We start from the raw sequence: 23276 nt of genomic DNA, 5'->3' as shown, positions 1-23276 counted from the left end.
ACAGTAAAAAACTGGACTAGAATTACAGTTAATGGACGTTCTTTAACAAGAAAAATATACTTTTTGCCATTTCTAAGACAGACATTTCATCGGGGGGCCGCAGAGCTATTTTAACATTTCAAAAAAGTACAATATTTATTTTAATGTCATGTTTAATTTCTATAATTTAATGTATATTAATACTTGAAAATATATAAGCAGTGGTTTTATCTAAAAGTAGCCTAAGTAAATCTTTTCTTAACCTTATCGTAACTAAGACCTATTATAACCTTGCACTAAACTCCCTTGTCAGTCTCATAGGTTTGATTATTTGATCCCTAGCACCTGTTCCCCTCTTGATTTAGTCCCTTATTTAAAGCCCTTGGCTGAATCCGAAATCGCATACTTACTGTGTATGTACTGAGTTTCACTGGGTACCTACTTAACGTGCGCTAAGACAGTACCTACGTTCGCCATGTTGAAGTTATCATGTGACATATGACGTAGTAGACTTGTTCGAGTTCATGCGGAACCACAAGAATCGACAGGACATTGACATCACAATACCGCGAAAGCAACACGAAATCAGACTTCTCCGTATGATTTCTGGAATCGCTCTCACGGTACTTTGATGTCATCCACCTGTTGGTTCTTACAGCGGCGCATAAACTCGAACAAACCTAATAACAGACATGAAACGTATGCGTGTGTATGAGGGACAGGTGCACTAACACCTGATTGCATCAGTAACTTCACAACTCTATTACGGTCTCTGTCAGTGTTACAGATATATTACATAATTTTGTAGTGGACAAAAATAAGTAAAACAAGCAGATTGTAATTTAATATCTATTGTCAGATGACAGCTGTGCTTGAATACAAACTAGACAATGCAGGCAATGTGATTATATACATTTTAGTGAAGCAATCTTTTGTATTTACTTAAAACAACGGGAAACATGAATAAAAAATGAATTAATAAAACCATCACAATAAATGAAAACGTATTGAAGTGAATCCCATATGAAACAAAACTTTATTCAAATGTATTTTTCTGACAAATCATCACATATTTACTATCATCTCAACACAGCTGTGATAATTCTACAGCTCTATTTTAATGAATCAGCTGAGCACTTTTTGGTAAATCCTGGGTCTGTGCGTGATGTCAGGAGGCTGAGGAACAGCCCTGTGTAACGTATCGAAATCGCCCGATTGGCTGGTCTCCGGTCGATTGCTTTGCTTTCCCGTGGCACCATGGGAAAGCTGGGATAGAAGTGTCCATCCGATGCTTGCTTCAGAATCTGGGCGGACTCAGTAGGGCATCCGGGGATTTCTCACCTACTGATTTTATGGATACTGAGGATCGGGCGTACTACTCTGTTCACGTGCTGTTTCCCCTACTACATTTTAAGTAAGTAGGCGGTTTCGGACGATACTTAAGTACACGTGCTTCTGAATCTCGCGAGAAATAGTCCAAAATCCCGCTAATTCTCGCCTACCCTTTTACGTATACTGAGGTTTCGGACATACTATTCGTGCGCCTACTGTTTTTTGCCTACTATATAGTATGGCAGTATGCGGTTTCGGATTCAGCCCTTGTGTTTCTTGTCCTGTGCTCGTTCGTCTGTTTTACCTGCATGTAGTCAGGTGTAGTCTTGTTTAGTGTTTAAGTCTGTTTTAGGTTGTTTTCACATATGTTGGTGCGCACCGTGGTGCGGCCTCGGAGCGCACCAAAATACATTGTATCATTTTTCAGTTAGTGCGGTCCGTGTTCACATATATATATTTTTTACTTTACTCGAAATGCCGCACCGTACACCATGTGACAACTGTCAGCACTGTCATTGGTCTCTGACAGCTCTTACCGTCTCATGACCACCCCCACGTTTCCACGGCAACCAGCCTGACAGGGAGAGCGCAGCTATCAAGATGTGGAGATAAACGATGCACGTCTTTGCAAAGTTTCTTTGCTTTAACGCAAAATTGCGTAGCTGTTCTATTAAAGCCTTTCTCACGGAGCCGTTTGCAAAAAGCCTGTAATGTCACTATTTGTGTGTGGAGGACAGCTATGCATTTATAAAATCATCAGCTCAAACGTAAAGGAGACAGCGAATCTCTCTGCAACGGACCAGGATTGGCTTGATTGTTGTTAACCCACAATATAACACCCGGCTCACGTCACAACGGAAGCCCAGTGGCTCAAACATGTGGAGAACTTCCTGTATTTGGTTCGGCCCGAGGTCCAGCAGTGTTCACACCACAGGTGGGTCGCCCCAGAGTTCGGCAACAGCCGCTCCGAGACCACCTGTTTAGAGCGGTCTCGGAGCGGCCGTTAAGTGCGCACCCGAGTGCGGCTGTTGTGTTCACACTGACCCAAACGCACCGTACTCGGAGCGACACGTCATTTGGGCCGACCTAAACAGTGTATATGTGAAAACACCCTTAGTGTTTTACGTCAAAGTGTTTTGTGTCAGAGTTTGTTGTTTCCTGTTTTTGCCCCTACGTGGGCTCTTGTTTTGTTAGTAAAAATTAAAGTGTTTTCTGTTCACCCCCCAATGTCGTCTGCATTTGGTTTCTTCCATCCCTTCACCCTGACAGTTTTTTATTGACTTAAAGGCGGACTCCACGATGTTTGAAAAACGCGTTGGAAAAGGAGACGGGCCGACTACCAAAACACACTTATAGCCAAACAAATCAAATCAAATGCCCGGTTGCGTATGTGTGGGGCGGGTCTATCAACAGAAGGTCCAGGGGCCTATACCATGAAGCTGGTTTAGTTGGTTAGCCAGCTTTGTTTAGGATTAGTTTGTGCAAATCCTGGGTTTTGGGTACCATGAAAATAGCTTTTACCAACAAGGCCTGCACATTGGCTTGGTTTTGTCAACCTGAAACTAATCCTGTAACCCTGAGTTTGTTTAACCATTTTCATGGTACGGGCCCCTGATTCTATTGGGGTAGGGGCGTGTTTGTTTAGGTGATTGCAAATATCAACATTGGCTTTCACACATCGCACGACCTGATTTTGCAGAGTTCGAAGTGTCCCTGGGTCAACAAGGGAGGTGCTTTGAAAAAAACCTTTCAACCAATCAGCATGTTCTGAGGGCAGAAAAAATATGATTGGTTCACAAAAATGACCAATCAAAGTGCTTGTTACTGGTTTAAGCCCTCAACGTCAACGTAGCCTTCAAGGCAGCTTCTGCAGTGAAGCAGTTTGAGCTCACCGTTGGTCAGGTGAGTAGCGCAGATATGGTAAGATAGGAAAGAGACTGTTTTTGAATTCAGCTCGAAATGTTTCGAGCATTTAAGTGACGTGTTTACGCGTTCACACGTGTCCGTGGCACGACTTTCTTTTTCGTGCCAGTTTCACGTATTGGTTATTCAATTTTTTACCTATTTTCTTACCATTGTTGCTTGGGATTGGGGTTAGAACAACTTTTAGTTACATAAAATGACTTCCTCACCCTATCCCAACTCTAACCCAAAACAGTTTAAATTATGAAAGATAAATGTACAAACCAGTGTTTAAATGACATTCTAACCCAAACCCATCCTTATCTTCGCGCGAAAACAGTTTAAATCCTGATGAAAACCACAAATCTAACCCCAAGCAACAATGGTTTGAAAAAAGGAAAAAATTTGAATAACCAATACGTGAAACTGGCACGAAAAAGAGAGTCGTGCCACGGACACGTGTGAACGCATAAACACGTCACTTAAATGCTCGAAACATTTCGAGCTGAATTCAAAAACAGTCTCTTTCCTATCTTACCATATCTGCGCTACTCACATTTTTCACACAACATCTTTTTATAAAAAACTTTCCATTTACATCAACCCGCATAAATACGCCGTCAAGCGGCATAATAACTATGCCAAACCTGTGGGAGGCAGTGTAGGAAGGGGAATACAGCCATGCAAGCCAATCAAAATCGTCAGAATCGACACCAACGAAGAACACGAGCGACTTCCTGTTCCTTTTATAACAGCAAATGGGCTGAATCCCAAACCGCCTACTTTCATACTATATAGTATGCAGAGTAGCGCTTTTTACATACTACATAGTATGGAAGTAGGCGGTTTGGGATTCAGCCAACATACCTGATTGATCAGTAGCCAAACAAACTGTAAGGACGCTCTCATGACGTTAAACATTTTCTGGCGCAAAATGTGACGTTTAAGAACCTAAAACCCCGTTTCTCCCAGTTGACACGGCAACACATAACCGGGGTAATCAGAAATATCCACTTTGGCCGGAGGTTTTAGAAATAATCGTTTTCTGTAATAAAAACACGGTTTTCGTGTAAATGACAGGCCAAACCGCAGGGAAATATATGCGTCTTTCCTTCGTGTAAACAGGGTATAAGTCGAAACACATGTGCTTGTAAATAAAAATGATTTATAAAAAGAAATTGTTTCTTGATTCCAAGGTAAAATTATAAACCAGATGCTTTCAAAAGATTCACTTATAACCAAAATAGCTCGTTCACATTTTGCCTGTTTTGTAAGGTAGGTAGCAGCGGCAATTACAATAAAACCCCCTTAATCTGCACTATCCAACCACTGCCATTTAGTTCAGAGAGAGAAAGAGAGAAAAAACATAATTGACAGCAAAATTTAGTTTCAATAACAACAAACCACAATAAAACCTTGGCAAAAAAATGTACAAACACCACAAGTAATTTCATTAAATGTGAAAAAAAAGGACAAAGAAATTCACATCTTTTTAGCATGTCATAATCGTAGTTACAGTTTAATTCCAGGAAACATTTCTGAAATTAAATTCAGAATTTTTTACTAGAAAACAACACAAATAAGCAATATGAAAAGCTGTCTGTCATTTATGTTAATGTTTAAAATAGCTCACAATCTGAACATCAAATATTATTTTCTTGTTCAAAAAAAGAGAGAAAAAAGATTTCCACATTTTTAATACTGTACAAATGACTAATTTTAGACTTTTTGATGGGTTATTGTTTATTTATTCAGTTTCATGCTAATATGAAAGATAACAGACTGTAATCTAAACATATTCTTTTATTAGTTCAATTCTTAGCCTGACTTCCATTATGCTCTTCTGATATTGTTTAGATGCTGGCCTGAATTCCTCCAAAGCCTCATCATACTCTTTTAGTGCACTCTCAAGCTGATCACGCTCAATACTCCCCAAAATAGCCTCAACAATCATACCAACCCCTAGAAACACCACCCCAAGCACAACAGCTCCGATTGATGTTGATGCAATTGCACCAATCTGGGTAGTTACACTTGCCAGAATCATTTCACTTTTAATTAGCCAACAAACGGCAGCAGTGGTTACCATCCCACCAGCTCCAATGGCAATTTTTGCAATTTGTGTATGTGTGGCCATGCTCAGTGGCACATACAGATTCATGTTCTTTAATTCCTCGTACAAGGCAGGGTCCAACTTTATTTTCAGTTTATTATCAATTTTCCATATCTCTGCCTGGATCTCACGAATGCGTTGAATTAGCACATTACAATTGTCCTTCACAGTAGCACTCTCATTCAAGGTGACTCGTCCGAGGGACAATTTTAAGTGCTTATTAACAACTTCAATGAGATCGTTGGTGGCATTGAAGTTGTCTTCTATTAGGTGAAAAAATTGCTGACTTTTGCGGATAAGCCTCTCCCTTCTTTTAGGATTTTCAGGGTAGAAGAGATCACTCCAAACCATTTTTAGAGTCTGGAAATTAGGAGAGAAACATTTTATTGTTGCACATGTGTAATAATCGTTCATATTTATAAGCTCATTTTCCGTTTTATGCAAGTTAAGTACTGTCATCATTTGGGTGACCCACTTCATATGGTTCTAAAATACTGTATGTATTATGTAAAAATAATTACATTACTTAAAAAAGATCATTTACAGTTCAGAAAAGCCACTTCAGCTAGTTCAGTTAAGCATTTTATTCAGTGGCAAAGCCCCAGTATTTTGAGCAGATTCAGCCGTGTTTTGCTTTGACATCGCTTTTTGCATTTTAATGTGCAATAATGTTTTTTAAAAATGCCATATTTCATCCAATCATAAAGCATCAGTACTTTACTTTTTATAAATCAGTAAAACTGTTCAGAAGGCAGTAACATTAATAAAAAGTTCACATTCTTTTTGTCGCACAAAATGTACACTTTTGGCATAGTAAACCTCCAGAGTGATACTTTCAGTTAACACATTTAAGCTATGCTATAAGATCAGTATTCAAGGTTTTTTTTTTTTTTTTGCTTACTGTACCTAGGTTTAGTCTGACGGTTGTCTGAGATGTTGTCGGTGTTGCTGGTGGTTCAGATGTCTGATGATGTTAATTCTTTGAGCTGTTGGTCATACAACAACTCCCTACTCAGCTTTTAATTTATTTTTACTTTCAATATGATGTATGAGGGGGGAGAGATTTCCTCTTTCCATAGAACAAAAACCTTTACTGTTAGTTTCCATTTTAATGTAATTTTATTTAAATGCATTGAATGTGTACCTTAATTTTTTCACAATTTCAGATGTCAGGGTTGTGCTTTGTAAATTTAAATCAGATAAAATGTTCTGATGCACCTAAAAGAATGTTGCCTTTGATTTATATACTGCATGTATACAATGAAACACTGTAAATGCCCATTGTGTAACCTTACATTCATAAAGCATGAAAACCAAACCTTTATATTGAACATTCTGATTTAGATTCTTTACAATGATTTTTGGTTTCATTTCAAGTGGTTTGCATAGCCCTTTATGGTTTGGAGAAAGCAAAGTGTTTAGTTTTATGTATAGAGGTACACAAACACATCTGTTATAACATGCATTAAACGTATTGAACCTTCTATTATTGAACCATGAAACTCCACTTTCAGAAAAAAATGTACAAGAAGATACAAAAGTTGTCACTGGCGTGGTACCTTTTCAAAAAGTACACTTTTGTACCTAAAATGTGCATATTGGTTCCTCAAATGGACACATTGGTACCTTAGAGGTACATAAGGGTACCTCAAATGTTACATATTAGGACCTTTTTAAAGGTACACTGTAAAAAAATCCGTAGTTTTTACGGTGAAATACTGGCAGCTGCACTCTAAAAAAAATCCGTAAAAAAACTGACAAAGTACTGTGTAAATATGAAGGAATTTTCCGTATTTATGTTTTACAGGCATTTATCCGTTTTTTTAATAACATGTTGCATTATGGGTACAATAACCCCTGCTGCAATCTTTCACTTTTGCCTCTCTATCACCATCTCTGTTTGAAACCTAAAATTACAACTAACATGGATGATATTTAACTTCTAAAGAAATGCTGTCAGAACAAAATACAAGTGTTAAACTATTCCAGCATCCACACATGTGATTTAGTAGACAAATATTATTTCTGACGTGACGTGTAAGTCAAATGGATATTTACCACAACATTTATCACATTAAATCTCCAGTTTGTGTTTGTTTTAGATTCATTTGAAGTCACCACTATGATGATTAGTGTTCCCTTTAGTTAGGCTTTTGTCCCTTGACCTTCCAGATCTGACTCTGCTCTTTTAGCATTGCAACAATGTATTGCTTGTAGCAATTACAACTTGTTTGTTGCTTGAGGAAGGAGAATTTTCTATGATGTCATATAAGCTTAGTTGTTATAATGTTATGCTGCCTAACATTTAAATATGAAATGATAAAATAAGAATAATGAACTGAAATGTATAAGAGTGAGACTGTATGCTGATCTAAAAACACAATGTATTGAATAAGATGGCTGAAAATTTGTCAGCTGTGGTTTTTGCTTCAGAGACATCAACATTTTGGATACAAATCTCAACAATGGTGAGAGTAAATGTTAAGAAAAAGTTTTCTACAATCCTGGTACCCAGCATGCATTGCGACATGAAGCTTTGTTGTTGATTGTCACCATTGTTGCGTTTCATAGGCAGATTGAAGTGTCCCTAAAGGTTACGGAAAATGTTCTGTAAATCTACGGGCAGTGTTCTATAAATCTACAGAATGTTCAGTTGTTGAAAAAACGGAAGTGTCTGTAAACGTAACGGAAAAGTGCCGGTAATTTTCTGCCAGGACATTATCCGTTTTTTACAGATTTTTTTTTTAGAGTGTGTGGTTGCCAAAACAATTCTGTAAAAAATACAACTTTAAACCGTAAAAACAACAACACCACAGTTGTATGCATTACAGTGAACTTTTGTAAATTTTACAAATCTTACCTGTATACAGAATTTCTTTGATTTATTAACTGTTTAGAAACTCTTATCTTTTAATGGTAAAACGCAGATGAGATTGCCAGACAACCACCCTAAAAATATATGAACATGTAAACAACTTTTTGTATTTCATTAACTAATATAATTTTATTCATTTCTTAAAATATGTAGAAAACCACTATAATCCCGGTGATGGAAAAGACAGCTGCACAAAGAAACAAAGTTTGTTGTGAAATTATTACAAATTGTTTTCTAATTATTTGCCAACAACTCAAAAAGAGACAGTGGACATACACAAAGATTGTATCATACAAACAAATACAAAACAACATCAGGGTAAGTTTTCAATGGCTCAGTGTCTATGAGTCCATGTTACAGAGTTAAAAAGTGACACTTAAATAATGACATGATGAATGAACATTAATGATGAAATAGAGAGCAGTCAAAACACAAGTACAACTGAACTACAGACAAAATCTTAGATGAACATTAACTGTATAGATATAACATAATCACATCCAATCGCTCAAGATCTCAACAGAGGAGAATTAAACACAAACACCATGAACATCTACACTTAATACAAACCAGTTTGACTTTATTTGGTTTGTTTGAAGTCACCATTATGGTGATCGTTTCCTGAAATGGGGCACTTGGCTCGTACGTTTTTGGGTTAAGCTTTCTCTGACTGTTAGAATAATGTGTCAATACACATAAGCTATGGTCTAAGAAGCTGAAACAAATTAAATCAAGTGATGATGGTAGATTTCCTTGTTTTTTGATGGTCACCACTATTGAGCTTTGTAGGTTGAATCTTAATATGAATATGAAGTGTCAAAAAAACTTTTTAACCAGTCCCAAAACCATTACTTTACAAAACTCTTTCTAGCCCAACAGCTATAATTGCAGAAGACCACAAACACCAGACACTAAACCAATTTTTCTCTTACTGTATCTACCAGTCAATCACAACTTTCATGTGGATAAATCAAACCAATTAACAGTAAAGAAATGTTGGAGACCTGTTTTTACAACCCCTTTCATCATCAATAAGTGCTCTGTGTAACCCACTAACACAATTTACAAAAAAGAAAAAGGAATTAAGTAACCATTGAGGCTTTTCAAGTTGTTGGCAAATAATTAGAAAACAATTTGTAATAATTTCACAACAAACTTTGTTTCTTTGTGCAGCTGTCTTTTCCATCACCTAGATTATAGTGGTTTTCTGCATATGTTAAAATATGAATAAAATTATATTAGTTAATGAAATACAAAAAGTTGTCCACATGTTCATATATTCTCAAGGCGGCCCCCTGGCAATCACATCTGCATTGTACCATTGAAGGGTAAGAGTTTCTAAACAGTTAATGAATCGGGGAGATTCTGTATACAGGTAAGATTTGTAAAATTCGCTGTAATGCATACAACTGTGGTGGTGTTGTTTTTGCGGTTTTGGGTTGTATTTTTTGCAGAGTTGTTCTGGCAACCACAGCTGCCAGTATTTCACCGTAAAAACAACAGATTTTTTTTACAGTGACCGTCCAAGTGACAACTTTTGTACCTTTAAAGGGGCCATTTCACAAGACTTTTTAAGATGTAAAATAAATCTTTGTTGTCCCCATAATACATATGTGAAGTTTTAGCTCAAAATAGCATATAGATAATTTAGTATAGCTTGTTAAAATTGCCACTTTGTAGGTGTGAACTGGTTGGATAGTGCAGATTTAAGGGCGTCGTGTGTACCAAATCATATTAGGTTAATATATATATATAATACTAATCCCGTGCATATAGGGCTATAGTTGTCCATCTCCCTGAAAAATACACACTGTTTGTCAACCAATCAGAATTGAGCATTCAGATGCCCCATATGTGATTCCTAAGAAGAGTGAAATCATGAGTAAAAAGGAACCAAAAGTAATGGCGTTACATCATCATGAAATCAGTTTTTATATGAAGAAATATGTGAACAACTTCTGTTTTAATGTTCCTTATTTTTTTAAATCAGCATTTTTTACAGGTTACCCTAGAAATCACTTCTCTTTCTATACCTTTTAAACAGCTTGCATTAGCACATTGCAACATCAGTTTTACTGGTAAAAAGGCAGAGTTCATTTGGTGGTAACGCCTTGAGTTTACTGAAAACCTTTTTTAATTGCAGAGCGCAAATATCTTTGAGGCACAAGTAGCTGCACAATTCTATCTGAATCTTTAGTTGCTAGTAGAAGTTAGATTATACAGGCATCCTACGATTGGTGTCATTTGTACATGAAATATAGATGGTTTTAGCAGCAGCAACATGAACAACATAAACAAATGGCTTTTGTGACCCAAACTTAACTTCTTTAAATTTTTGCTAAAAAAAATATGAATACAGATTTATTCTACAGTAGATTAAAATGAAAACCGAACATTAAGTCAAGAGCCCTGACATACTGTATATCCAAACCATTTTTATGAAATGTGTATAAATAGTAGCAGTGTGAAAAGGGGCGCAAGACATAAGCTAAATTCCAATTTTTACAGTGCATCTGGTTGTGTCGGTTTATGTATTGGTTTCTCATTTTTTCTGTTTTTAAAACCATTGTCACTTGGGTTTGAGGTTAGATTGGGGATTTGCTTTAGGATGTTATTTAGTATATAGGTTTTCCATGTTTTGTCTATTTTAAAACCATGGACGCTTGGAGTTAGAATTGGAGTTTGGTTTGGGATGTCATTTTACGTAACAAAAAGTTTTCTTCTTGATTTGTCAAAGTAAAAATCAAATTGAAACTTCAACAAACCACTATTATGGTGATCAGTGTTTGCTTCAGATTAATTAATTAATTTTCAGTGTTTGAACTGTATGTGCTTAAAAAAGACAATGTGTGCTGAAAAAAAGAAGAATATTGATCAATTAATCTGTGGGTGGTTGCTTTTTGTGAATGGTGGCTCAAGTTGTTCAAGATTATAAAAATGTATTATTTTTTAACTGATTAAAAAGTGTTTTGCTTTAAAAATGCAGTAGCAAACAAAGAAAATGTTGACAAACGTAGACATCATCAATCATCCTAAAAACATCAGCAATGGTGACAATCATCAAATTAATTCAAATAAATTGATCTACTGCAATGTATGCTGGGAGTCATGGATGAGTTGTTGATACCCGAAATGCATTACATTGCTTACGTTTGTTGATTGTCACTATTGTTGAGTTCCATGGACTGATTCATGATGTTAGAGATTGAATAAGTACAGTAGAATAACAAATTTTTTCAAATTAAGAGTTTCGTTGCAAAACGAGATAACCACCGTTTTTTAATTGTTCAGAAATCTCGTTTTTTGGTTGTGCATTCCAATTAATTTCAATGCAACTGCAGTTGGTTTGTTTTGATTTAAACCTTCATAACTTAAAAAATACAGCTAAGAAGCACCATAAAACAAAATAATAACATGATAACGTAATAATAAACATGTTTTGAGAAAAATGTAAAAAAAATGGATTTATCTCGTTTTGCAACGAAACTCTTCAAAAATTTGTATAAGTAATAAGAATATACACAGTCATAAGACTGTTGCCATATTTTCTCTTTGGAAAACTAAAGTTTTATGGAGCAATACTCAGCAATGGGGCTAAATGATGACTTGGAACATGGTTTTTAACATTGATTGAATGTTTGCTATCTGGCTGGTATTAGTGTTGGGCGATATGCCCTATTTTCAGATCGTCCTATCGTCAGCCTGTGAGATCGGCGATACACGATATTATCGGGGGGCGGGGCAGTAGTTTACTCGCACATACAAACAATTCAATGCATTGGTTTAGTGGTGTTGCAGAAGACTACACGTGTCAAGCAGTGGTGCTCTCATGAGGTGCCTTTTTAAACGCATCGGTCCAGCGGAACGCGATCATATTTTAAACACAATCATATATTAAACACGAGGGACGTGTTGCTACAACTCCTTGAAATGCATATCATAAACAGGATTAATACCTAGTGATCTGACTTCGGACAGAGCGCAGCTCTCTGCACGTACGCGAGAGTGAGGCGCTAATATGCAGCGGGTCATATTTTAAACAAAAAGTAAAGTTTGCCGCAGCTCGCATAAAACGCATTAAACTGAACAAATACATAAGGATTACTACTTTAGGTTTATGTTTAGACTTCGGACAGATGCGAGAGCGCGTGCACGTGAGACAGAGAGAAGCGCAGCTGCTCATGACGCGGCGCACTGGATCACCCTCAATTTCCACCGACTGCGGAGCGGCTGCGGATCCGGTGCGGAACGGCGGCGGAGTCAATCGGTTTCCATTCAATTCAATGTGTGTATTTCCACTGACTGCGTTCCGAATCCGTCACAGATCCGGCCATCCGCAGCCCTCCGGCACAAATACGCAGAGCTTCTATTTTTGACGGATGCCGGACAGCTCCGCAGGGCGGAGCCATGACTTTATCGCGTGATCATACCTGAATTAGCGAGATCTCGTGTTGTGATCTAGGCTGGATTGTAATAACGTCATAATTCAACGTCATAATGGGCGGAGACAGAACTAGATATTGCGCGATCTTCATGTGAATTTGCGAGAACTCACGGGTCCTCGTCACTTCAGCCACTCTGCAACAAATACGGATCCGGTGGGTATTGGCAGACGGCGGAGTGCGGAGCTGTAACGCAGCGCAGCCGATCTGCAGCCGCTCCGCAGCCGCTCCGCAGTCGGTGGAAATCCAGGGTAAGGCCCTGGTATAGTTTTTTTCCGCGTCCGGCTCGCGCGCGCACGCGTCCGCGAAGCTTTCCGAATATAGTCCCCGCGGCTACACGCGGATGGCCGCGTTCGACACTATACGCAATACAAATGATTTCTTATTCAAATTATTAGTGTAACAGGCTGTCAGGGCAGCACTGATTTGGAGACATTTACAGTACATTAAAACATTAGGATAGGTGAAGAAAAGTTACTGATCCACCATTGCAAACACAGTTTAGAACAAACAACAAGACAACAAAGAACAGGAATCAAACAAACATGCTTCACAGCTTTCTGTTCTTGGAAGAAGTAAAAGTTAAAGAAGAAAAACGATAGTGTGTGTGCAAATGCTGTCTATTTCCTTTGTATAATTGTTTATAGTGGAGTGTCCTGTCTAAATATTTTCACGCGCATGCGCTGTCGTACGCGGACTGTACGCGCACTGTCCGTGCGGTCTCAAATTTTGGGCTGCACGCGGATGGTCCACGCGGCCGGCCGCGGACCCTCCTGATGACGAAAATGATGTCATGCGGACGGCGCGCATACGCGAACGTCCCTAGTATACTTTCGGCTTTAGTGGTAGAAGGACGCGCGCATTAAGTGCAGGTACGTGCAAGAAGGAATTCTCTCTTTACAAGCTCTCGGCGTAAAATGAAGCCCACAAACCCTCATGTGAGGAAAAGCATGCATTGTGGGTGTTAATATAAAACTATGATGATGATGATAATAATAATAATAATAACTATTCGCCAACTATCGTCATGACCTATCCGCCATGAAAGCCTGCCATTGGCGATATGTCTGAAGATCGTCGATACACAATACTATCATCTATCGGCACAACCCTAGTTGGTATCTTCAGAACTAAGCTAGGACTAGGCCTCAGTTAAAATAAGATGTTTGAGCATCTTTTATGAACATACCTTAGATAAAGAACTTACTGATGTGTATCTGGAGACATATCTGGCACTGGCATATTTTAGGATCTAGGTGCTTCACAATCTAGTGCAGGGATGGGCAACTGGTGGCCCGAGGGCTGCACACGGCCCAGGGTAAATTTTTATACGACCCGCTGGACCATATTATACTTAATCAAATACTTTTAAAATTATGATTTTTGTATTGGGACGTAAAACCTCCCAACCAGGAGGGGGTGCAAGGTCCCGCGGATCGTCACAGTAAGCATATAGTCCCGTGTTTGGGCTTATGTGAAGAAGAGGCCCGAAAACCCGAGATCCGACCCGAGATCCGATCAGGTTTGGGTCTAAAAGTTTCATGCGTGCCTCGGACACGGGTCGGGTACAGTAATCAGGTCTCGGGTTATTTAAAATGAATGTGTTTTTGCCGAACGGACTTGAGAAGCCCTCAACTATGTGTGTTAATGTCCTTTTCAAACCTCTCCTCTGTTTGCCAAGAGCGCTTGGACATTGTGTGGCTGGCGATAGGTGAATTTTCATTGAGACAGACATGTACGTTTTAGCGGTTAACTTGGTGTCACCGTCATGTAAACAAATGGAGCAGCTCACCAAATTGCTTGCGAAGCCACCGGGCTGCAGACTGCACACACGTAAGTTTACATTTGTGTCCAGTTGGGTTAAAAACAATGCCACTGGTTTGGGTGATGGGTCGGACTCGGGCCAGAATTGTTCTCAGATTTGAAAGGTAAAATACATTGTAATAAACATTTTTATATATTTTGTTTTGAATTTATGTATTATTTATTTTAAATAATTTTGTTCTTTGAGGGCCGGATGAGAAACTCCTCTATACTAATATTAAAGTGCCTTGCTTGTTACAGATGTTAAAGCAATGCAGTTAAGAAGTTTTATCTGAAATGCTTTGTTCCTCTGAAAATAAAGTTATGATTTAGAATTAGCAAAATTGCTAAGTTTTATATTAAAATCTTTAAAGACCAGTTCATTGTATATTGTGGTTTCTTAATAAAGAAAATTAAGAATGATTTAATTTTTGTGTGTGGTTCTGGCTCCCTTGGTATAAAGGAGAAAAATGCTGGCCCTCGTCAGTATCAAAGTTGCCCATCCCTGATCTAGTGCTGTGCATTCCTCAAGTGCGTAAAATCTTTCTGTAGCAAATTCTTACCACAACCTGTGCTCACAACCCAGATAGCATGCAAACCATTGAAACAATGTTAAAAACAGTTGATTTGTCAATGTTAACTGCATTGAATCAATATCAGGTTTGCACCCTCCATTAATATTGAAAAAATATTGAGATTTCAACAAATCACCATTATTGTGATCAGTGTTTGCTTTTGTTGGGTCCTTGACTCTTGTCATTCACCAAGTTAAATCTTTCTTTTCTTTTTTTGTGTTTTTATGTGTTTATGTAGAAACACATGTGCATTGGAAAAGAAAGATGTGTTTCTAAATTAAAACTGATTGCTTTTTGTGAAGAAGTCAAGATTATACAAAATTAAGCAGCTGTACATGATTATGTTGATTCATTTTTTGACATTTATAATTGTTTTGGTTTGTAAATACATTGTGACAAGACAAACTGAAAAATTGCTGACACATTCAGACATCATTTCTCACGCTACAAATCTCAACAATGGTGACAATCATCAAACAAATTCATATAAAACGATCAACTGCAATGCATGCTGGGAGTTATAAATTAGTTTAGTACTACGATGATACCCAGCATGCATTGCAGCATGAAGCTTTCTTTTGTTGATCGTCACCATTGATGAGATTCATAGACCGATTCATGATGTCAGAGATAGATGCAGTAGCTTAACTTTTTAAATGTGTTTAAAGACCTTACACTGTTTCCAACTAGTACTGTAAAGTCAATTTTTTGCATAACTTTAACAGTAGTTCATTAATATCATTTAGGTATATTAACAAGAATTAAACTACTTGATAACATTAGATCTTTGTTTTCTTTGCAATAGCAGATGTATTTTAAAACACTGCTTCAGCAGCCAAAGAAAACTTACCATTAAAACACAAGAGTAAAGGGCCCAACTAAAGCAAACACTGATCAAGATAATGGTGATTTGTTGAAATTTCAATATTTTTTCAATATTAATGGAGGGTGCAAACGTGATATTGATTCAACGGTATTAACATTGACAAATCAACGATTTTTAACATTGTTTCAATGTTTGCATGCTATCTGGGAAGTCTTGTAAACAAATGTTTATTTTGTATTTCCTGGCCTTATTTCAGCAACTTTTAAAATGTATTTTTACTACATGCATGGATAAACATTATTTACTTAAAAATACATGTAAAACTGCTACTTACAAATTATTGTACAAAATTTGTGTTGAATAAAGTGTTATGTTAAGCCAGGAACTGAAAAAGACCAATTCCAGAGCATGTCAAAACTTCTGCAGGGCCTCAAAAGCCCCTCATTATTAAAAATGACTTAAACAGGCAAATTGAGTATTCCTAAAATGGAAAAGCTACATTTTTTTCTTTTATAGTAAAGACATTTGCAAATGCAAAGATACACAGTGATACAAACATCAAGCTATTTTATTAAATGCATGAAATGAAGTACACATAAGCACATTATATTACCACGTTTTTAAATGAGGTTGTAATCATACTGTTAGGTTTTAATTCCAGCAAAAATTTCTGACAGAAAAAACATATATATTTTGTGACTGGAAGACAACACATATCAACGAGAAACATCATCAGTTTTGGTAATACATTGTGGATCATGGAAGGTAATTTCCTTCAACAATTTTGAATTAAATCAGAAATTTTAAGTTTTGTTGTACAGTTCCAATAGTGTAAAAACAAATGAGGCAAACCAATTTGTTGAGGGATTTCCATTTATTTATTTTTTTTCATTATGTTCATTGATTTATTAAATTGAAATCTTTTTTTTAACCTAATATTATTAGGTTTTATTAGAATTAGGATCAGGATTAGTTTTTTCTTTCATTAGGTCAATTCTTATCCTGGCTTCGGTTATGCTATACTGATATTGTTTAGACGCTGGTTTAAAGTTATCCAGTGCCTCGTCATACTCTTTCAGTGCTTTTTCAAGCTTATCACGCTCAAAACGCCCCATAATTGCCCCAAATATTATACCAATTCCTGAGAATACCACCCCAGTCGGAAGGGCTGAAATTATCATTGATCCCATTTGATCAAACTGGAATGATGTTTTTTCCAGAACACTTTCTCTTTTAATTAGCCAACAAACTACAACAGCAGCTACACACCCACTAACTCCACTGGAAACACATCCAGCAACTCCAAAAACAACTTCTGCAACCTTTGCATACTCAGGCATATTCAAATTAAATTCCAGAGCCAAATCTATATTCTTCACTTTCTCATACACAGCAGGATCCAGCTTCTCCTTCAGCTCCTTATCAAATTTTTGGAGCTCAGCTTGAATCTCACGGATGCATTTAATTAATACATCACAGTTCTCCCTGAGAGTGTTTTTTTCATTCAGGATGACGGGTTTGAGGGACAATCCTACAAACTCATTAAGAAGCTCAACGAGATCATTGGTGGCAGTGAAGTTGTCTTCCATCAGGTCTATAAACTGTTGACTTTTGCGGATAAGTTTTTCCTTTCTTTCAGGATTTCCAGGGTAGAAGATTTCGCTCCAATTCATTTTTATTTTAGAGTCTTAAATTAACAGAGAAACAATGATTTTATAACACAATGTAAGTTTAAAAAAGTTTTTTGACTATATTACAGTTTTAACCAGCTTTATACACATACTGTAAATCTCACAACAAAATCACTACTTAAATGTACACTGCTGATGTATACAGTACATGAGTCCCACCCACAGGTGTTAAAACATGACACTGAAACATTGTCACTCAACGCTACACTGTAAAAAAAAATCCGTAGAAATTACAATAGCCTCTTTCACACAGTAATTCTGGTAAATTACCATGAATTTACCAGAATGAATTTACCAGTAAACACAAAAATGTGCTGTTCACACATGCAGTGACGTTCCGTCTTTTTACCAGTAAGACATCATTCACACATCAGTATCAAAATACTGGTAAACTCGGAGAGAAAGCGGAAGTTACCTGTGGCGCGCGGCCGGCGAGCTCCGTCCGTGTCGTATTTGTAAACGGCGGGTTATGACTTAATATCCACGATCCGTATTTTGTTGTTTTCACATCTGTGGCAAACGGTCGCGAAGTTGCTCGTGACCAAACAACATTGCGTTAGGCGGCGTCAAACGGAACCTGCGCGTTTGCACATTAGGCTTCACAGATGTTGTGCTAAGGACGTCGGCAATTTGGCAATTACATGGTAAGCTGTTATAAACAACTTTGGAGAAGAAATGTGGATGTTAACTTCAGGTGTGCTCGACTTTTAAGCAACATGTGTGTGGAAACGTCCGTAAACAGTCTGGGGGGAAACCGCGTCACCTGTATAAAAAACTTTCTGATTGGCCCGCCCGATCTGTCAGCGCGGTCTGACGTCATCTAAATGCCGGTAATGCTATATTTTTCGTTCACACACAGCGCTTACCGGCAAATTACCGTTAATCTTACAACCTGTCTTACTGGTAAATTGGGAGCACTGATTTACCGGAAAGGTTCTGTTCACACATGACATGTTAACGGCAATTTACCAGTAAATTACCAGTAAAGACTGTATGTGTGAAAGGGACTAATGTTGTTGCAGCTGGGTTGCTGGTACTTCACCGTAGAACCAAATCCATGTCATTCACTGGCAAGAGTTTGTTCAAAGTTAAATACATTTTAAATATTAACAAGTCTTTATCTTTACAGAATAAAACTATACAATAACAGCCTCATGCAAAGCATTCTGGGAACCAGAAATCATCATCAACCTTTTTCTGTTTTTTGCTTCAGATTTTGTTTCCCAGAATGTTTTGTTTGACGTTGTTTTTTTAGTTTTACTCTCTAAAGACAAAGACTTGTAAATGTTAAATGTTCATTTAACTTTGAACAAAATGTTGCCAGTGAATAACATAAATTTAAGTCTACGGTAAATTACCAGCAAACCAGCTGCAATTTCTACAGATTTTTTTACAGTGTACCTAGCATAAGATAAACTGTGTGAAAAATATAAAAAAAAATAACAAATTTATTTAAGTTGCTCACCTAGGTTTAGTCTGATGATTGTGTGAGATTGTGTCTGTGTTGGTGGTGATTCAGACGTCTGATGATGTTGATCCTTGAGCTGTTAAAACAACTGCCTGCACAGCTTTTATGTGCCACAAAGTTATTTTCACTTTCAATATGATGTGAGGTGGGGGCATGTTTACCCAGTAAAATCATTAACTCTTAGTTCCTATTTAAATGTTATCTAATTTAAATGCATATTTAAATATGATATGTATCTCTTTTTGTTGCACTCTTTGTTCAGAATTTCAAAAGGATGTAATAAAGATGGGTTTTGATTTTAAAATAAATCTGATGAGATGTTATGTTATATCTGCCCCAGAAAGCAAGGGATATTATCATTTTGGGTCCCTCAATGAATGTAAAAAAAGATTGCAGTTCCAACAAACCACAATTTTGGTGTTTAATAATGTTCAGCCTGCATTGCAACAAAACAGAAAAAAATGTGTACAAACTTAGACATAATTACTCATCCTGCAAACCACAGATATGAAGCTCACTTTAAACTTCACTTTACTAAAAAAGGTTATTGTGAGTCACACGGTGGCTTCAGAGTAGGGTTATAAAATTTTGATATTTTGATAATTAGTACGATTAAGTTATCATTTAAAGCTGAGAAAAATAACAACTTTAAGTTTGTTAAAAATAGTAGGATCTGAAAGCAATGCAGCATTGGGTAAATATTATTAAAATGATTGCTGTTTTAGTGCTTAATGGTTTTATTTATGCTGTTTTGTTGTATTTATAGTTAATTTTTAACTAACAATATTTGATGTCAACCACCTTGATTAAGGTTTGTGTGTTCACGGATTGAGGTTTGTATGATGATAAGAACTAAGTTAGTTTAGGTTAGGTTTGGTTGGGTTGTAATAAGTATCTGGGGTCTCATTTACAGTATAAAGTGTGCGTTCACACAAAATGGGGCCGGAAACGTGCATACACCAGTTCCCACGCAAAGGTTGTGATCTATAAAAACAAACTTGACGGGAGAATGGGCTTGCAGGGTGGGATCTAAGGAAGATTCATGTACGCACTCTTGCAGGTGATCTGTGATTTATAAAGGGACCATTGCTTTGTCTTATAAGTCTTAATAGTTGTTGCCGTTTGCCATTTTTGACTTTTGTGCATATGTAGACTTTTAGTAAGTATCCAACGCACATTTTATAAATGAGATCCCTGCTCTTTTTTATTAAACTGTGTAGGTGTGGGCTGCTTGGCTCAAAGTGGAGTGAACTTAAAAACGTCCTGAAATTTTTTTGACTAAAATTTTACTGACACATTATGAAATTTAACTAATCTGTTACATAACTAAGAAGAATTATTATTATTATTATTTTCCTTTTAAAGTGGTGCCAGAAAACAATTAGCAGGCCAAGCTAATTGACTGGCCCAGATGATAATGTCATGCATTGAGCCTTCCAAAGCCCCTTATATTCTTGAGAAAGCAAATTGTTTAACTTTTTAGAGGTTTAAACACTCATAACATTATCTGTTGTTGATTAGGTTTAAGCTTGCAGTCAACTTTTGAACTTTTTAGGAAAAGAGAAGGATAAAACAAACTCAGCTGGTTTTAGTTCCTCGTGTATTTTTGCAGCATCAGTGAAATAAAATGGTGGGCTCAACACTTTTTATTTATTTCAAAGTTATATATATCGGCTCCCTGTTGAATTATAGGAATAATGTAATATCAAATTACAATTTAAACCAGAGTGGAAAATACGTTTACGAAACAAGTACCCTCAAAGAAATTGAACTACTGATTTAATCTCTGACATTATCATGAAGTAGTGTATAGAACTCAACAAAGGTGACAATCAAAAGTTTAAACTAGTTTTTTTAAACGCAATTAGTGTTAAGGTCTGAATAAATATGCTATTGTGTATAAATATAACTTCTTTTCAAGTAGATTTTGCAATCACTTTTACATGAATGCTATTTGTAGTAATTGGTTTGAAATAAAAAAATCTAGATTTATAAACCAGCATCACAAATTTCTCATATTTGACCCATTTTGATTGAAACAACCTAGCATTTTTACAGTGTATGTAAGGAGCTAAGAATAGTGACCTGTGTTTACAAAAGTTTTACCTGTATCACTATGTGATTCACATAATTTACATTTTATAGTTTAAGTTACATTGAATTACTATCACAAACTTCATGATCTTTTACTGTTTTTACTTCACCTCAAACCATTTATCTCCTTAAATAAGTGTATAAAAAACAATATAACTACCATAGGTGATTTATTCTTACCTTAGTGTTGAGACTTCCTTATACAGTATTTGACTCACTCTACCTGTTTACCTGTCTATATTTTCTATGTGCGCATCCCAGATAGGTATCCCAGATAGCATGCAACCATTGAAACAATGTTAAAAATCGTTGAATTGTCAATGTTAATATACCATTGAATCAATATCAGGTTTGCAACCTCCATTAAAATTGAAAAAATATTGAATTTTCAACAAATCACCATTATCGTGATCAGTGTTTGCTTTAGTTGGGCCCTTTACTCTTGTGTTTTAATGGTAAGTTTTCTTTGGCTGCTGAAGCAGTGTTTTAGAATGCATCTGCTATTGCAAAGAAAACAAAGATCTAATGTTATCAAGTAGTTTAATTCTTGTAGATATACCTAAATGATATTAATGAAATACTGTTAAAGTTATGCAAAAAATGGATTTTACAGTACTAGTTGAAAACAGTGTCAGGTCTGTTATTTCGAGAATTACAAAAACACATTTGAAAAGTTAAACTACTGAATCTATCTCTGACATCATGAATCGGTCAATGAATCTCATCAATGGTGACGATCAACAAAAGAAAGCTTCATGCTGCAGTGCATGCTGGGTATCATCGTAGTACTAAACTAATTTATAACTCCCAGCATGCACTGCAGTTGATCGTTTTATATGAATTTGTTTGATGATTGTCACCATTGTCGAGATTTGTAGGATGAGTAATGATGTTTGAATGTGTCAGCAATTTTTCTGTGTGTCTTGTCACAGTGTATTTACAAACCAAAACAATTATAAATGTCAAAAATGGATCAACATAATCATGTAAAGCAGCTTAATTTTATACAATCTTGACTTCTTCATAAAAAGCAATCAGTTTCAACTTAACTTTTAAACATATCTTTCTTTTCCAATGCACATGCATTTCTACATATGTGTTTACAAACACTTAAAAAAAGAAAAGAAAGATTTAACTTAGTGAATGTCAAGAGTCAAGGACCCAACTAAAGCAATGATCACAATAATGGTGATTTGTTGAAATCTCAATATTTTTTTCAATATTAATGGAGGGTGACAACCTGATATTGATTCAATGCAGTTAACATTGACAAATCAACTGTTTTTAACTTTGTTTCAATGGTTTGCATGCTATCTGGGATGTGCCTTTCAACCACGTGTAGTGAATGTAACAGCCTGTGGATGCAATAAAATAAGTGTTTGACAATATTTATATACATATTTAATGAAGCTTTGACTAAATTGTGATCTTATATCAAATCCATGTCATTGTTGTCTTCTGTTTCTCTAGGATCAGCTCTTTAAGTGATTTACAGTTAAGGAAATGTCTTCATCAGTGGGTGTGAAAATAGCATAGAACTTGATGTAAATATTTTTTTTTTAATTATTATGAACTAAAATGATTAAATTTAGACAATAGCTTCTTAAACTTTTCAGCAAGACCCCTTGTTTGGCCCCTCTTGTGCAGGGTGCATCCCCTCCTACAAAGTGGCAATTTTAAAAATTTTATATTATAACATTTTTAACATGTTATAATAAATTATCTATATGGTATTTTGTAGTGATGGGAGAAACGAAGCTTTTCGAAGTTTCGAATCAATTGAACAAATTGCTTCGAAAATTGATTCGGTTTTCGAAGCAGTTCGAAACACCACACACGCTGGCGACCCCTGCTGGTCAAAAAAGCGTAAAGCAGATATGTCCAAACATTTTACACTTTTTTTTGACAAAATAATAGCAAGATTTGTATTAAAATATGTTTATTTACTTAATTAAGTACATAGTTAAAAGTGTATTATGTGTTTTTAGTTTTATTTAGGGCAAACAAATCATTAAAACTAACTACCCTTTTAATTATGCACATTTTTGTCATTAAATCTGTCTATAAACAAAAACTAGACAACATGGCAGTGTTATTAGTTAGAAGGATAAATGTTTTATGAACTTGCATAAAAAACTGACCGGAGTTCACCTAAACATATTAGACACTGGTCATG

At 36.3% G+C, this 23276-nt stretch overlaps 1 protein-coding gene and 1 non-coding gene across 2 annotated transcripts; both read right to left on the bottom strand.

Annotated features, from left to right (window-relative positions):
• Positions 1 to 4488: 4488 nt before the first annotated feature.
• LOC129445507 (single-pass membrane and coiled-coil domain-containing protein 3) lies at positions 4489 to 6348 on the bottom strand. The gene is made up of 2 exons (XM_055206704.2): positions 6233 to 6348; positions 4489 to 5686 (listed from the first exon to the last, which is right to left on the bottom strand). The coding sequence occupies exon 2, from the start codon at positions 5675 to 5677 to the stop codon at positions 5003 to 5005; it is 675 nt and encodes a 224-aa protein (XP_055062679.1). The 5' UTR covers positions 5678 to 5686; positions 6233 to 6348; the 3' UTR covers positions 4489 to 5002.
• Positions 6349 to 16399: 10051 nt separating this feature from the next.
• LOC129445506 (uncharacterized) lies at positions 16400 to 19117 on the bottom strand. Its single transcript, XR_012369030.1, has 2 exons — positions 19004 to 19117; positions 16400 to 17534 (listed from the first exon to the last, which is right to left on the bottom strand). It is a non-coding gene; the product is annotated as an uncharacterized protein (transcript).
• Positions 19118 to 23276: the final 4159 nt, after the last annotated feature.

The sequence above is a fragment of the Misgurnus anguillicaudatus genome, chromosome 3 (assembly GCF_027580225.2).
Source record: "Misgurnus anguillicaudatus chromosome 3, ASM2758022v2, whole genome shotgun sequence".
NCBI classification, from domain to species: domain Eukaryota; kingdom Metazoa; phylum Chordata; class Actinopteri; order Cypriniformes; family Cobitidae; genus Misgurnus; species Misgurnus anguillicaudatus.
Note: the sequence above shows the minus strand (reverse complement) of the source record. Positions and strands in the feature narration are given on the sequence as shown.

Bases quoted from the DNA above. Each gene is read 5' to 3' on its own strand.
- LOC129445507 (XM_055206704.2), bottom strand. From the start codon at position 5,677: ATGGTTTGGAGTGATCTCTTCTACCCTGAAAATCCTAAAAGAAGGGAG.